General features: G+C 41.2%; 1 protein-coding gene across 2 annotated transcripts in view; it reads left to right on the top strand.

Annotated features, from left to right (window-relative positions):
• The window catches only part of nav3 (neuron navigator 3), a 114,799-nt gene that overhangs the window by 39,565 nt on the left and 58,610 nt on the right, over positions 1-16,624 (top strand). For both annotated transcript variants that reach the window (XM_030770715.1, XM_030770707.1), the window contains exons 4-6: positions 3,794-3,866; positions 7,616-7,799; positions 13,059-13,130. In XM_030770715.1, coding sequence (XP_030626575.1) covers positions 3,794-3,866; positions 7,616-7,799; positions 13,059-13,130 — 329 coding nt within the window. The remainder of the gene's footprint in view (positions 1-3,793; positions 3,867-7,615; positions 7,800-13,058; positions 13,131-16,624) is intronic.

Below are 16,624 nucleotides of genomic sequence, written 5' to 3'. Positions count from 1 at the left end.
GAAAGTCAGTTGGAGATGGGGCATTTCACACTACGGTGCCTAAGTTGGTCAGTATGTGAGGTATGCCACAGTCCTCCAACTGAAACATTTGGTCTCTCAGGATCTACTTGATGGACACCACATGACTGTGATCTGAGACATTGTGTAAATTTAGCAGTTTACAAGACATTAAAAATATCTTGTAGAATGGTTCTGCACTTTCGGCTGTGACGGTTTTATTAGCTACAGGGATGGTAATGTGTATAAATAGTTTGGTAGAATTAAAATTTGTTGAGAATGCTTTGACAAGCTTTTGAAAATCCTCATTTACCTGTCTGATATCAATACAGTATATATAAAACAGATTTAGCAGACAGTAAATTGCCCAAGAATAAGTCACTAGCTTTCAAGATTGTCATTACCTGCCATTTGAATGCTCTTCTGAGTCTTTCTCAATGATCTTTTGAGTCACTTCAGATTGTGAGAATAAGTCTTAGTGAACCATTGGGAAAACTGAGTAATAATGTACTGAAATATCAAAGCAGTGTCTAATCCACTGAGAGCAGCTCAATATCACTGCATCAAGATACTGATGAAGGAAAAATCCTTTGCGCAAAAACAAATATATGATTAAATGGAAGGGGAAAAAAAATTCTGAAAATTCCCCTGTTCCAAAAATCACTTGAAAGCCCTCTCTACCAGTTCAATTAAAAAAAAAAAAGAAATAGCATGTGCAAGACACTTTTAAAGGGCTTCTCTGAAGTCTATTATTATAAACTGAATGACTGCTGTTAACATGTTACATATTAAATGAAGTGGGTTTCATGATGTGAGTAACTGAATGCCTACTTCTGTTGAGACACTTTGGCATCTTTCAAGGCTCTCTCAAGTAGTATTTCTCAGTACACTTGATCAGAACTTCAGTTCACTCACAGTTCTGATTGGATGATCTTGTAGACTTGTAGAAGACATATTTCTGGTAAGTCCCCCTAGCTCCAGTCCCGACTGGCGTCCTTTCAGCTATTCCTGGTTTAAAAGAAGAAGAGAATTCATCAGGCGGTTAGCACCTGAACTTCAAAGTCAATGTTGCAGCCAATCAAGGATATGTATTCATAATTACACAGGGCCTGAATGCTATAAAGTATCTCAGATATCAGAGGCTTCAGTGTAAGCGATTTGGTTGCTAATTAGACTGAGGAATCTATGGGCTGTCATGTTAGTTCTGCTAGCTGTCTGTCTAAACAGTCATTTGTTAAAATGGTATGAGTGTGACGTTGACGTTTTCAGATGCTAATAATGACAAATGCTAAATATGTCTCAGATCATTCACTGTTCACGTTATTGTAACATTTATGACTGCAACACTTTTGATACCACTGACAAAACAAAACAAAACAAAACAAAACAAAAACTCTTATGGGTGATATTGTAGACAGAATGATTTTCAAACCATTCCTTACAGACACACTCTATCTTTTTGTCTTCTAAGATCACAGATATACTTCTAGCCATCTAAAAATATGAAAGAGTATACTTCAGAGATGTGTGGATTTATGCTCATGACTCTTACTTGCTTTGAATATGACGCCCATAAGTGAGTGGCCATTTAGACTTGAGAACTGAGTCTGAGCAGCAACACTTTCCAAAACCAGCCCTTACATTGTGGTTATTTGATACATCTGGATAGAGTCCCCAAGCCACACATATTTTTTCTTTCCTGGATTTGGATCCACCCAAGTAAAACCAACTGCAAATATTTACTCTGAATCAGAGTTTCTTTTGAATAAGTGTGGCACTGAGATTAAATACGGTTTGATTTACAATGGTTTTTGACGATATGACAATAAACTTTAACAGCTCAGCTCATTATTCAGGCAAATCTTTTTGGCCTGACTGGTAGTCATTTTCCATCATGTTTGTGTTCATGTCAGTTTTTTAAGAATTGTATGGTTGTAAATTTTTTGATATGATTTTGTGAAAATGTTCCCCACCAAATCATTCTCCTTCCTAATTGCTTATAATTACATATATAGCTGGAAAATGTCACATTTACATTGGAAAAATAGATTATCTGGGTTCCTTGAAAGGCTGTTAAAATCCCACACAATTAGAAAAAAGGGAAACCACTCACCAAAATAGTGGTTTGTTTCACAAGCTGCAGTGGAACAAGAGAGCTCAGCTCATCATTAGTGTATAAACAACTGCAAGTTTGTTGTTTACGTCATACGGGAACGCCATGACAGATAGAAAATAAACAGTGTGATCAACTAAGCAATAAAGCGTCATTTTAATCGTCCAATGAGGCAGAACGTTTTCTCAGGACTTTTCTTAGAGATTTTTCATAGTTCAGTAATGTACATAGCCATGCCCTCCCTTCAATGGGAAAGACTGACTAACTATCTGATTACAAATCTTTTACCTCATCTTCGCTCCCATCATCCTTTTGTGCTTTCTGCATGACTGGTAGATGTCGGAGCCAGCCGTGAGGCAATGCAGAATATGTGATTTCATAAACATAGGACAACAGTTGTTTTAAGCACTTAACTGCAACTTTTGGTCATACTATACCTTGTGAATCTCTTTGATGTCATTTCCTCTGTGTTTAAAAGGTGTCAAATGTTCCCTGAAACAGGCAGGCTTTTGGGGTGCATCATTTCCCTCATTATCCTCCTTGCCTTACTGGAGAAAGGTGCGTGTGAGCTACGCCCACCTCAACTTAATGAGCAAGCAATTAAAATCAGCTCTACACAGTGTGTGCCCCACATGTGCCTCTACTTCTCTTTCTCCATCATGTGGGTGTTAAAGGAGGTTTATGAGCGAGGATAATCAAACAGCTACAGCACATTAGGTTTGACTGTGTGTGTGTTTTTGTATGTGGGACGATACACTCATGAAAAGCAGTCTGTGTTTGGGATCCATGTGGCTGCCAGGGCCAAATGGATGGCCTCTGTTCTACAAGGACTCTTGTTAATTTAGGCCATGTAAATAACCATTCATTCAGTTCTACCGCTGTAGATCTGACTTGTGCCAGGCCTGAAGCTGTGAGGTCAGAACTGACTAGCCAGGTCATAAATTGCAGCTACCCTTAGTTTGGGCTCGGATCTGTTGGTCATACAATACAGAGTGGTCCTCAGCTCACACTCTCTCTCTGTGTGTGTGTGTGTGTGTGTGTGTGTGTGTATGTGTTTGAAAGTTGAAACTTGCCCCGGTTTAGACATGTGCTCATATAGCGTATGTGGACCCACCCTCAGGGTCTTATAACGCTGTCCAATGACTTGTCTTGCTGCAGAGTGCCAATATGACTCTTGGGAGCCTGTACACAATATAGTACAGTAGAGCTCAGTGACCAGCAATGACCCCTGCATAACAGACCACTGTAAAAGTCACTGACCTTCTTGCTCTATGTAAATGCATGCCAATGCTTCATTGTCCTACTGCCAACCACTTATCAGGCTCTTTGTCACTGAGCATGCAGCATTGCCAGGGCATTTACATAAATCCAGTCAGCCGTTCTGTTGTAACTGCCCTCAGATGGACCACAACTCCCAACCACATGCATGCATGGTCTGTCTGTCATTGGGCCTATGTAGGTGTGACACACTGTGGTCACTGTGTCATATGCTGCAAGTCAGGCAAGGGCATAGACGTGCCGTAGCAAATAGGGACAATGGCAGCATTGTCGCCAGTGCACCCATGAGTCCCCTACTAGCCCAGCTCCCCGCCTACCCTTTTAGAATGATGGTGTGCATGCGTCAGCCTCATTGACTATAGTTTTACTATGTGCCTGATCTCTTTGTCTGGACCTTGTCCTCAGATTGAGAATGTGGATGCCTGCCTCAGTTTCTTGGAAGCACGAGGAGTGAATGTGCAAGGGCTCTCTGCAGAAGGTAAGTGCCCTTTCATGGCTGTTGCATTTCTAACCTCACCCCAACGTTGTCAAACATGTCTTATCTTCCACAGTACCCATGTGACTTAATGATTCCATTTGTCCATTCTTGAGTGTCATTACAATCTATGAACAAATATTTGAGTTACTTTGCCATAGAACATTATCATCAGAGTAAGAAGGGAAGAGGAAGAGATGGTTTGCTGTAGGCATGCAATAGGAGAGGCTGAGATAGACATGCTCTTCCAAATGTTAGAGAGAGCACTCTGTCTGATCCCTTTTTTCCTCAAACTCTTGTTCCCCTTGCTTTTTGCAAAAGGAGGGCTAGGACATGATAGCCTTGACCTCCCCACAGCAGAAATAGAGCTTCCAATACACTGACCAGCCGGTCTATATTCTGTCTCCCCTAAAAACAGCAATATGACTCTGACTCGATGGAACTTTAAAGGGTCCCCAAATATAAAAGCTATTGGATTTCTCTCAAGTGCTGCATAGTAGGAGAGAGCCCCCCAACCATGTGTGTGCATGTTTTTGTGTGTGTGTGTGTGTGTGTGTGTGTGTTTGTAAGGCGGATGTGAGGAAGAGACTTAATTGAATCAGCGGCAGCCTTCAAGGTCTGCATACGCTTGTGCTTAATTTTTATAAGGCGTGGAGACTTGAGACCTTTATAAAAAAAAAAAAAAAGGAAAGGGGGAGGTATGTTTGATGTGTCTAGAGATCACTGCATTTTTCCAAGAAAACCAACTCATTGTATTAATCTGCTTAATACTGAACAGCTTCTTGTGGGAACTGTATACCACAGATCAGATGTACCAGATCGTTGGACTATGCTTGTCACTCAATTCCAGAAAACACCCAAGAGTCTTTGATCAGTTCACCAAAACTTTCTGTTTATTTGCTGTAATTGTCATTGGAAAAAACAGGGATGCTGTATAGGAATTGAAAGAGATTTTTTTGTTTTTACATAATTCATACCAAAAAAAAAGAAGAGAGAAAAATGCCTCCAGGCCTCCAGTGGCTCTTTCAAAAAATGTTACATTCCATATGAATAAAAAGCCTTTGTTTCCTGTTTGTGTTTTTGTATGATACTTCAGTAAGAGTAACATAACAAGTTCCAGAAAGGGTTACCAATTTGTTTACTGTGGTTTGTTTGGCCCTGACATTCTTGCATTGTTCGGGTCTACTAGTTTTTATTGACTATTAGTTTTACAGACATGGTCAATAACTACAGTGTGCTAGTCGATGACTCTTAACTCAAAGCCACTTCTGTAATAGGTGTGAACTCTTAACACCATTCTTCCCTCTGCTCTGGTCAGCAGTCTGACCAGTCAGGTCGTTAAGTGCTGTGTTAAACGCAGGTCAGATCAGTACAGGACATAAGGACTGCAGGAATTTATTTTAAGGTTCGAAGAACATTCTGGTCTGCTGCTTTGTTAGACCTTCATCTATGTTCTTGTTGTTCATGTGCCATTCATTTCAGCAGTGGTACAGCCTGTTGTGTACAGAATGCACCACTGATGAGTTAGAATTGCCTGTCGACATATTTGATAGAATTTCACCATCAACTAGAATGTGTAATATGATATGGTAATGCATAATGGTTGCATCAAGCACCTTATAGTTGGACAAAGCTCATAGTGATTGTATTGCAGTTTCACATTTTTAGTGTGGTAAAATGTATCCATGGAGAGTCAGCAATATCACCTTACTTAAAAATAATATAACTGACTCATATGTGTTTATAAGAAGCTGTTATGAATGATAATTTCAGGCTACAAGTGAAATGCCACGGGTCACTCAGTGCCAATTTTGGATTCCCAGCTGCTACAAATGGAAACAAACCTTCAGCATAACACGAAAAGAGAGTGAAAGTGCATGTTATCCTACTTCTGCAGTTGACACACCATTGTAGAGCTTTTGCTATTATGTGCTGAGAATAGCTGCCAGAGAAAAAAAAACAAAACAAAAAAAAAAAAACGGATGTAGGCAAGGTTAGATCCACCTTGTTCACCCTGAGTGTTATATTCATGCTTCCTCTTTCACTTAGTGTTTAAATCCCCTGCTGGCTTAGGTCACAGTGTTTATGAACAGAGCAGAGGGAACTTGTTCTTGGGGGTTTAGACAGAGGAGAGATTAAGTAGGAGGTGTGGTTCTGAAGTTTAGAACTCCGGGACCTGGATTCTCTGAATATCAAGCAGTGCTCTGTGGCTGAAAAAGACCTCTGAGAAAGTAAGTTCAATTCGACCGCATTACCCCCTTAAAAAAGTATTTTAATATAAGGACCATTAACTTTCAATCTGATCACCATGGAGATCCTGTGCAGGGTGACTGAAATTCTTCAGCCGGCACTGCATGCGGCTTGGAGCAGGATGTGCCCTTTTCAGTACCAAAACCAGAGCGCTTAAGTAACTTTTAATTTAATTAATAATTGGGAGATTAACAGTTATATGGGATGCAGACATTTCTTTCTGGGTCAAGGCTGGACTTAAGTGATGAACATAATGATCTCTGTGAAACTCATATTGTATTTGACCTCAGACAGCATTATCAAAATCATTTCAGTTCAGACTCTCTGTTTGCCTAAGAGATACTCTTTCTTTCTCTAGCTATTGTGGCTTGGGAAATAACTAATGTTGATTTTGTTAAATTTATTCCATATGCTTCATCACAAAACACAGAAACTAGCAGAGGAAAAATAATTATATCAATTAGTGCATGGCAACACATAACATATACAAATTAGCTGGCATGAATAAACTGGATCTTAATGGCTCAACGAGCAAACCTGAATCATACATTACCGTCTGTCTGTGTTGGCCCAAAATACAAATATCCAAATAATTTTCACCTGTTTACCACCTTTCCCATTGAGTGAGCAGGGCTCAGTGCAGAGAGAACAGTGATCCGGGCTTTCTGTAATGTCTAATATAAATTATAGCTGTCTGTACTTCCAAATTGAACCTCAGAAGATTAATAGCACCCAACTTTTGCAATCGGACAGTTGGAGAAAAAAGCTGAAGCCCTTCCATAAAATGCTGGGTCAGCTGTTAAGCATTGTAATCTCCTCCATGCATTTTTACCGAAAGTCACTGGAGAAGTTTGGCTTTGAATGGAGTCCATTTTACAAATGGATGAGTAGCAACTGACTGTGCACTATCAGACACTGCACAGATCAATGTGCCTTTTTCTTTTGCAGAACTTTAAAAGAGGAACTGTGATAGTCTCAGGAATGGGAACCGCTGAACGTTCTTGTGTTTTATTGTTAAGTTTTGGGAATAAGATACAATGTAGCCAGAAAGGTCACAAATTGTCGGTGTCAAATGAAAAAATTTGCTCTGCAGACATTTAATCATGTCACCGTGTGATTAAAACCACAACTAGTCTCTGCCTCACTTCCTCAGTCAATGAGCAAAGCAAACCCTTAAGTGTTCCAGCTGCACTCTTCTCCAGTCCATCAAAACAAAACTCTTTCTGTTCCCCTTCATTAGCGTACTGGCAGAGCGACAGACCATTATGTGAAAATCATAAGCACTAGACTTATCCAGTCTTTACCGCCACATTGTCTTGTTTAGAGATAGAGATACATTTTTTTGGTCTATGTTGAACCACAGAGTACTGAACACATCTGAATTTGGATTTTTTTGTGAACCACCCTAGTGTGGTTGTACATTTTCAGTCTAGAAGGTAACAGCTTCATCCACTAAGGGATTATAAGACAACAACTTTCATCTAATGTCTTTCTGTGGACAGAAATACGGAATGGGAATCTGAAGAGCATTCTGGGGCTCTTCTTTATCCTGTCACGCTATAAGCAACAGCAGCAGCACCAGCAGCAGTATCTACAATCACTCGTGGAGCTTCAGCAGCAGGTTACCCACCAGGCCAGCGGAGCCACACCAGCAAGTCCACATAAGACCCAAGACATGCAGTCCAGGTAAGATGATGCTAACACAATCCTAACTCATGTCCAGCTGCCCCACACTGAGAGACAATACATGGCTTAGGACGAGGAGACTTCTTGTTCCAAGTTTGTTTTGTTGAGTAGTAAAACTAGTGTGTGATTTCCACCCAGATGTTTAACACTTATGTTTTTAATTCTGCTCTTTTTGTATAAGCAGCTTTAAATTTGTTTTGGGAAATATTTAGATACAAAATTTGCAGCCTTGTTTAGACATATTTCATACCACCTCACTGTTGTTGACTTAAAGACATTTGCTCATGGCTGTAAAAGCTGTCATTGGTGTTGATATGGGAACAGTTTGTGGAGCTGGCTCAGTATGATGAGAGATAAAAACAGGAAAGTCCAGCCATGAGATGGGAATAGAAAATTCAGCCTAAAGATCATCTAAAGAGAGGAGGCCTAGAATACCAGGCATGAGCAGCATTACTAGGCCTGGATCAGGTTACAAGGTTTTGAGTGCGGGAGGGAAGATTGGAGAAAGAGAAAAAGGCAGCAGCTGCCTTCCACTCCTTCACACTGCTTCTGGGACCCCTCCTAGCTTGGCGACAGGTGCTCTCCGTTAGCCTCCAAGCTCGGCAGAAACACACTGACCGTCTTAGCATTCCACACACGCCAGCCCTGCTCACATGCCAGTGTGATGTCAGCAGGGAGAAGTGGGCCAATCTGGCCAAGCTTTAGCCAGACCTCCATAAGACCCTGCGTGTCTGTGCACAACAGCCCAGAAAGGTCTCTCTCCTGGGGTGTTTATTAAATCAGTGCCAGGGGATTATACCCAGACATTCATCCTCTAATAGTATAAAGGAAGCCTTTGTGTCCCTCAGAGGAAGTGGCCAAAACAGTGTCAGTTTTTTTCTTATTGTTAACCGTATAAGAGCTGCGAGACTGGGTTACTGGTGTAGACATTGGTCCCTGGTTATGTGTAGACTTTTGTGTGTTTGCATCAAAATACAATTATGGCCCAGGAAGATTAACCATGCAGGGTTTCCTTCCTTTAGCACAGCAGGGTGTAACATAAGGGGATAACAAATTAGCTGGAAACGTCATACATTTACAATGAAAAATAGAATTGTTGTTAACCACCTTGAAGCTCAAGGCATTTCCAATGAGAAACTACACTCGTCCACAAGCATTGCACATTTCCAGAGGAAAAGTTATTGGGAAAAATAGATTCACTAAGTATAAACACAAGCTCTATGCAGAGCACAGATCAGTCAGCTCCTGATTGCCCCCACTTGTATCCAAAAATTGAACCCCAAAATACAACACAGTCTGAACCCCTCTGAGAATAGTGTTGCTTTTTAAATATGACACACATATACTCCTAAGCTCTCTCTCTCTCACACACACACACACCCATACACACACACACACACACACACACACACACACACACATACACACACTGGGTAGAAGACTAAGCTCACATTTACAGTGTCAGAGCCAGGCTTTCTATAGTCGGCACCTGCTTGAGCTCTGCACAGCCCTAAGGGGAGATACAAGAAGGGGGGGGGATCCAGCTCCCCGACAACCAGGAGCCTGGGGCTATAGTCTGTAGAAGGTAAGGGGGTGAAGCACGATCCCTCCCACTTAACTCACCATGTCCCGTGGTGAACAACTTGACCTGGCTGTCTCGCACTCCCGACTGCCTGCTGCCAGTCCCCGGGAGAAGAAGAGCCAGCTGCCCTATGGGAAATGCCACAGTACATCCAAGTCATACACCACTAGGTACTTCACTACTTCATCTGCCAGGAGCATTCTGGGTCACAGAGAGCACAGTCTTACCAGGACAGTCTGTGTGTTGTCATGCCAGAATAGAGTAGCCTTTTGTCTTCACATTCTTCTTCATGCTTGTCTTCATTGTCAAGAATTTCTTTTTTTTCTCAAACGATCTGAGGTGTCTTTGAAAATGAAATGTTTCTCTCTGGGGATAGAATCGTAAGTATCCTTTCACACTCAATGTGGGCAGTTTTTTAAATTCTGTGCTCTTTCTCATATCTTATTGACTAATTATGTATGGTTGTTGTTTGCTGCAGCATAACTTGGCATTAATGAGTTATTCTGGTGTTGTCACATTCATGTCTGTGAGGACCTATTTCTAAAAGGTAATGGTGATGATCATTAAATTTATCAGACATCCGTATACAATTGAGACCTGTTGCAGTTTAGGTTAATGTATGCCTTAGTCTTATTCTATGGATGTTTTGTACACATTTTGAGGTGTCGAAGTTTTATAAGTTTTTATGTGCTACTGGATGTGCGTTTTCGTATTCTTTTGTTTATGTATATGTTTTATAAGTGTGTGTGTGAGGCTCAGAGAGACTTGGAGAGAATAAGCAGTATTTATGTTGTAATGAGTCATGTTAAAAAGGTGCGTCAGATATATCTTCTGTGAATTTGTGTTAATGTGTGCTGTCAACAGGCATAATTCAGCTTTGCCATTGTGCCTGAGCATGTGGCATTAGTTAGCGGTAGATATTACAGGTCTGAAAGCGTGTGAGACGTTAGTCGATAACCATTTCTCATATCCAGTGGAGCGCCATTAGCCCTCAAGATATGTAGACCATTTCTTTCATCCGTTACGCTGGACTTGAAAGTAGCCAGGGATATTTCTCATTGTCCCTCTATTCTGTTTGAATATACCTTAACGGCAGAAGGCAGAATCATGAATATCCACCTGACTTCTATATAATTCTGTTTAAATGTTACCATTTGGAGGTAAACAATACCCAATAGAGCTATTTGTCCTCTCAGCTTTACAGCTCACCAATGCCCACACTAACCCTGCGAACAGTTGCTCATACCAGTGGGTTGTGATCTATTCCTGAGTTCCACTTGAGCTCTCTCCTCCATTTGTTTTCTGCTCTTGTGGGCTGGGTGGCTTGTGACCTATCAGTTACCCTAAAGACAAGCACAAAAAAGAAAAGAAAAGAAAATTAGGCAGAGAGAAGGAGGGAGAGGGAAACTGAGAAAAAACTCCCTGGAAACGATGGGTACCATTAATCATGGCAGTCCTTTTGGCCAGACTTGCCGGATCCGATCATTCACTTTTCCTCAGCAGAAAGGGTGAGAAAGGAAAGAATGAAAAAAGTCACGGGGAGCTGAGGACTTATTGGTTACAGTGGTTATTAACTCACTGTCACACAACGTCTCCAATATCCCATAAGGCTTTTAACTCAAGTCCTTTCCTGCTTTTCAATCTCTGAGTTTCACCACTCTTTCTGTAGTAGTAGGCTACATCTACGATGCTATCTACAATACTATCCAAAAACATTAAACTATGGCAGAGGACATGGGAGCTCTTTAGAGATAATTACCATTCTGATTTCAGACTTAAAATATGTTCAAATAGTCGGTAATCGGATATGCAAAAGAGAGTTCAGAATTGTGATGGGTCATTTTGGCAAAAGCTCATCTGAGTAGCAGTCATTTCAGGTATAATTCTAGAGATAGGCTTTATCAGACCTCATCGACTACATTGTGCTACTGGTGTGCAAATTCAAATTTTCTGCTTCACACCGTTTCAGTTTGGATGTAACCTTACTCTTAATCTAGCGTTCTATTTCAGGTGAAGCTTTCGTTTAAAAAGCAAAATGTGACACCACTTTGTGTGCAACTTTTTAAAGTTACTTTAATTTAGCATCACCACATTCAGGATTTTTTTTTTTGCCTACCAGTCATTTCATGCATTTTACCAGACAATTTTATGCAGTTCTGTCTATTTTGATGTCAATTGTTTTTGTGACCCAAATCATCATATTTTTACATTGCTAAATTTACTGCTTATCAGATCTGTGTCGCACATGGGGTTTCAGTCCGAGGATTTTGCTGAGATGCATTTCACGCGCCTCCGACAGTCGACATCTATGAGAGACTATATCTACTTATCTTTTGTACGCAGCATGTTTGTAGCTGGCCTGTTGGAGAGTTTAAGCGGATATCCTTCACACTCTGAAGAGTCCTTGTGTGCTGTCACCTCCCTCTTTTGCTCCGTCTGCGTCTGTCAGGGTCTTTCCGATCTGGAAGTCTCAAAGGATGTCCTGCATGCTTTCCACTCATCCAGCTGTTCAGGAGCAGCAAATTAACCCAGCCCTGTCTGTTAACTGGGCTAATGCAGTGGCAGAGGATGCCTACAACTAAGACACAAGTGGTGAAAACAAAAGGTGTGGCAGGGGGGAATGTGGGAGTGTATGGTGGCTCTCCTGACAGCTGCTGCTGCTAGCTTAGGACTCGATGGCCTTGATGGGTTTCTGTGGCTGTGTCATTCTGTGTTTGTAGAGGGTGATGAGAACATCTTTGGCCTTGATGGCAACTTTCAGCACCCCCGTTTGCGTATTCATCCATCATAGGTCAGATTTACACAGTTTGCCTAACTCAAGGCATTCGTCCTCTGGTTTTGACCATGCACCCTCCAACCCTTCATACGTTGAACATTTTTAGAATAACTTTCTCTGTCATAATCTCATAAACACTGCGTTGAACATATCCATATTACAAACCACTGCTCTACAGTAGATTGAAGGCAATTGTGTGCTCATGTAATGGAATCTATCTGTGCTGTTGAAAGAAAATTAAAACTGAGGATGTTTTCCCACCTTCTCACATCAGACACCTGGAGCTAAAACTCCTTATTTATTCACTTGGATGATGATTAAAGACATCCTTATACTCATAAAAGTCCTCTCCTGTTTTCTTTTCATCCTCTGCGAGTTGTTCCCCATTTCCTCTAAGAAGTGAGCGCCTGCCCCTGCCTCAAACGTGTACTGTGAATGAGTATCTTATTGTAAATGGTGACTGAGCCTGAAGGAATTTCCTATCCCTCCTTAGGGTTTTAGCAGTCTCAATGAGTGAGTTATGTGTTTTTCTCCTGCAGGTCACTCTAAAGTGATTAGAGCTGTCAACGCAAATGAGAAGCAAAGGTCTGACAGTTAAAATAGAATAGAATGGAGCCGTTACATACTTCACATATGGGGGTTAATGAGACGTCTGGCTGATCATGTGAAGCTGATAGTTCTCATGATGTGTATGTGTGTTTCCACGTGCATGTGTTTTCAAGCCCCAACACTCAGCTGGAGTTTGTGAATTCTTCCATTCCCTGAAAAGTGGAGTGTCTGCCTATATTGCATTAGAGAGGCAGCTGAAAGATGCCACAGTAAAAAAAAAAATCAAATTGAGTCATTAGTCTGATTTCATTTCTCTCTCTTTCTCCTCCTCCCTTTCTCTCTCTTTCTCTAGTCTCACTGCACGATATGCAAGTCCACCACCAGGCCACAGTGGAATAGGTGCAGGTCAGAAGAAAAATACAAGGTATGTTTTTGCTTTATCCTCATTTCCCCTACCCAAAGCTCTCATTTGACTCTTTTTACTGTATTTTTAAACACATAATTCAGAGCTATTCATTTACCCATCTGTAAAATCTATTGGAAGAAACCATAAAAATTGGGCAGCCTGTGGCCTAAAGGTTAGAGCAGCGGGCTTGTGACCAAGAGGTCGCCGGTTCAATTCCCTGGACCAGCAGGAAACATCCATGGCTGAAGTGCCCTTGAGCAAGTCACTTAACCCCCAACTGCTTCCCTGCTGCTGCGGCTGCCCACTGCTCCTGGTGTGTGTGTGTGTTCACTATAGGATAGCTTAAATGCAGAGGATGAGATTCCCTACTGCGATCTGTAGAAATCTGATTTACCATTACAGAAAATTCTGGCTATTGCCACAATAGCATTTTCTCATAATCTTGCAGTTTGACTGGCTTCTCTGTGACTTTTATATAAGGAAGATTCCTCATTTGCGGCTCTTTTGGTCGACAGCCCTTATCGCTTTCAGGGTCGTGGCAGATGTCGAGGGTGTATGCCTCTTTGGGTTACAGGGGTGACATGCTTAATGTAGTGGAGTGCTGTGTGTGAACAGCTCCCACGGTCAGGACTCTTTTCCTCTGGAGCTCGATACCCAGTTGTCTGGCTGAGGGAGCATTTGTTTCTCCTTAGAGCTGGAACGAGAATGCTGGCAAAGCATTTTACGCAATCCTCCACCAAACTATGTTAAATATGTGCTGGACAGCATTGACATCTCTATGGGTGGTATATTGTTCATGACACTGACAGCTCTTTGGGTGGTATATGCCAAACAGTACATTTTACACAAATACAACTTATGTCTGGAGGGCTGCATTTATTTTGGGGGGAGCAAAGGAGAGGTTGTAAATAGGGAGCTTGTTTTTCCTTTGACGCTGTATACATGTCTCAGTTTTTCTGTTATAGCAATAGATGAGAACTCTGATTATAATAATCAGTGGTAAAAAAAAATGCTGTGGAGAGGTTATAATTTGTTAACAGAACTCCAAGTGAAAGGAGAAGATTTCTTTCATGCACTTTCCTCTTTCCTTCATTAAAAGACGCTGACTACTACGGGCTCATTTTTTTAAAACTTTGATCCTTTCACACTGTCTGGATTTTTCAGCTGACTCCTCATTATGGGGGGGGGGGGTAGCATTAAAGAAAGAAAGACAGAAAAGAAAGCAGAGAAAAAGAGATAATGTGTTTAGGCTTTGTTTAGGATTGCAGTTTGTAAATCTGTGTAGATCATTCGTACACACAATCACAAGCTGCTTTGCGTTTTGATCCTATAGGCTATGGGGGTTTTGGTGATTTGGAGCTTCATGCCATTTAGTGGTTACAGAGTGCCAAATGATACAAGAGAACAGTGTCTCCTAACAGCACAGGAGAGACACAATCTGTGTGTGCCTGCATGCCTTCCTTTCTCTTATCAGTTAAATGTACTTAAAACCCCTTATAATCATGTATTTTAAATTATGTTTGACCATAAAATCCACAAAACAGGAACGCAGCTCTTCACATTCAAGATTTTGAGTGGAGATAATGCAGTACACTGTTGTTTAAATTTTACATTTTACATAGCAGGGGGCATTGCTTGATAGCTTGTCTGGACCCCACAGTACCTGCCTCAGTTTTAATCAATGCCAGAGAGCCTTTTGTAATTACCTTCACAGCAGAGCAACAGATGCAGCAGTCTGTCAAGAGACCTGCTCTTCTGTTTGACTGCCTGTGTTAGTACCTTGTCAGAGTTGTACAGACAAACAAACAAACACACACACACACACACACAGAGAGAGAGAGAGAGAGAGAGAGTGAGAGAGAGAGAGAGAGAGAGAGAGAGAGAGAGAGCACTCGATAAACTGTTGCCTGTTGTGATGTTCAGTTCAGCACTCTCATACTGAGGTTTGTAGAGGACTCAAGACTAGTCTGAATCACCCACAGTCACACCAAAAGTGGCTTTGAACTTTGTACAAATATGACCTGTTTTAGTGCACCTTTAGGCTTTGACATACTTGTCAGGTCTGAGATGTCAATCTTCAAAGAAGGTTGTGCATAAGTGTATCGTTCCTTGTAAGTAGAGTGTGATTCTGTGTGTGTGTGTGTGTCTGTCTGTCTGTCTGTCTGTGTCTATGTCTGTGTGTATGGGCGGAATGATGTGGATGCAATGGTTTGTGTATTATTCAAGATAAGGTTTATTTATATCTCCCTTGTTTTTAGAAGGAAGTTTTTCGTTCCTTTGTCCTCCAAATAATAAGTCAGTGTGTTGATTTTTTTTTTTTCTGGAGGGTGTTTCAAGTGTTTCTAGTCATGGAGACACTCAGAGGCCATTCTGTGACCGACACCGAGATGAATGTGTCTGTCCTCATTTCCTTAAAATAGCCTCTCAGTGGCGGCATGGTGGAAATGGCAGCTGATACATCTTTATTTTCCCTGTTGCTTTTTCAGTGCATATTACTATTAGCACTAATGGTGTCATTAGGGAACTTTATGAGCTACTTACCTGAAGGAGCTGACTCATTATCCTGCCATCCATTTCTCTCACTGGTATGATATTCAGCTGAGAGAGCAAAATGAAGGGACAGGAGTGGCATTGTATGGAGAGTATAGAGGCCATAGAACATTAAGCCTCATATGAGTCAGTTGATAAAGTACCATATACATCTGAAGTTGCAATTGTTTTATCTGTTCATTTAGCTACTTTCTCTGTATGTGAAACCTCTAATACAGTAGTTTTCAACCAGTCTTGCCCCCCCCCCCCCCCCCCCCCCCCCTGCATATTTTTGTTCTAGCTCAGCACTAGCAAACCTGATTCCACTGATCAACTAATCATCCAACTCTAAACTCAATCAACTGTGATAATGGAGGGTTAGAACAGATGTGCAAAACAGGAGTTCTCAGGACTGGAGTTGAAAACCAGTGCTCTAGTAGTTAATTAATTTTTAAGTGGCTCTACGGAGCAAATTAATGGACTAGTATTCCATTTAATGTAACCAGTATATCCAATAAACAGTTGACCAAATGGTTCTCTCCATTTTTTTGGAACTCACTCCAGTAATTACAAAACTTGAGTCCTTGAAAAAAGAACAGTGTGGTCTCATGTCTTCTTATAGTGAACCAGTCATATTACTCTTTCTCCATCAGTTTCACCCTGTCCCTGTTCTTTCCTTTATGTGGCATGTTTATGAGATTGTATTAAGTTTTCATGTCACAGGGTCACAGTGCCCAATTAATTTTCGACTCTCTCTGGTAATTACAAGCTTTTAAGGGCATCTGTCTCCAGAGCCAGCCATCAATCATGTGCCCCTTAGATGAGATAATACGCACACGTGCACACACACACACACACACACTTGCTGTCCGTGTGTGTGATGCTGCCTATGGTTGTTTCCAGAATAATATGATGTCAAATATTTAAACACATGTAAAATTCATTTGCATGGCAGAGCTTTGCAGAGCTGAATTTGAATGTGG

Source organism: Chanos chanos, chromosome 1, assembly GCF_902362185.1.
Source record: "Chanos chanos chromosome 1, fChaCha1.1, whole genome shotgun sequence".
In the NCBI taxonomy this organism is placed as follows: Eukaryota; Metazoa; Chordata; class Actinopteri; order Gonorynchiformes; family Chanidae; genus Chanos; species Chanos chanos.
This window is presented reverse-complemented; position numbering and strand designations above follow the sequence as displayed.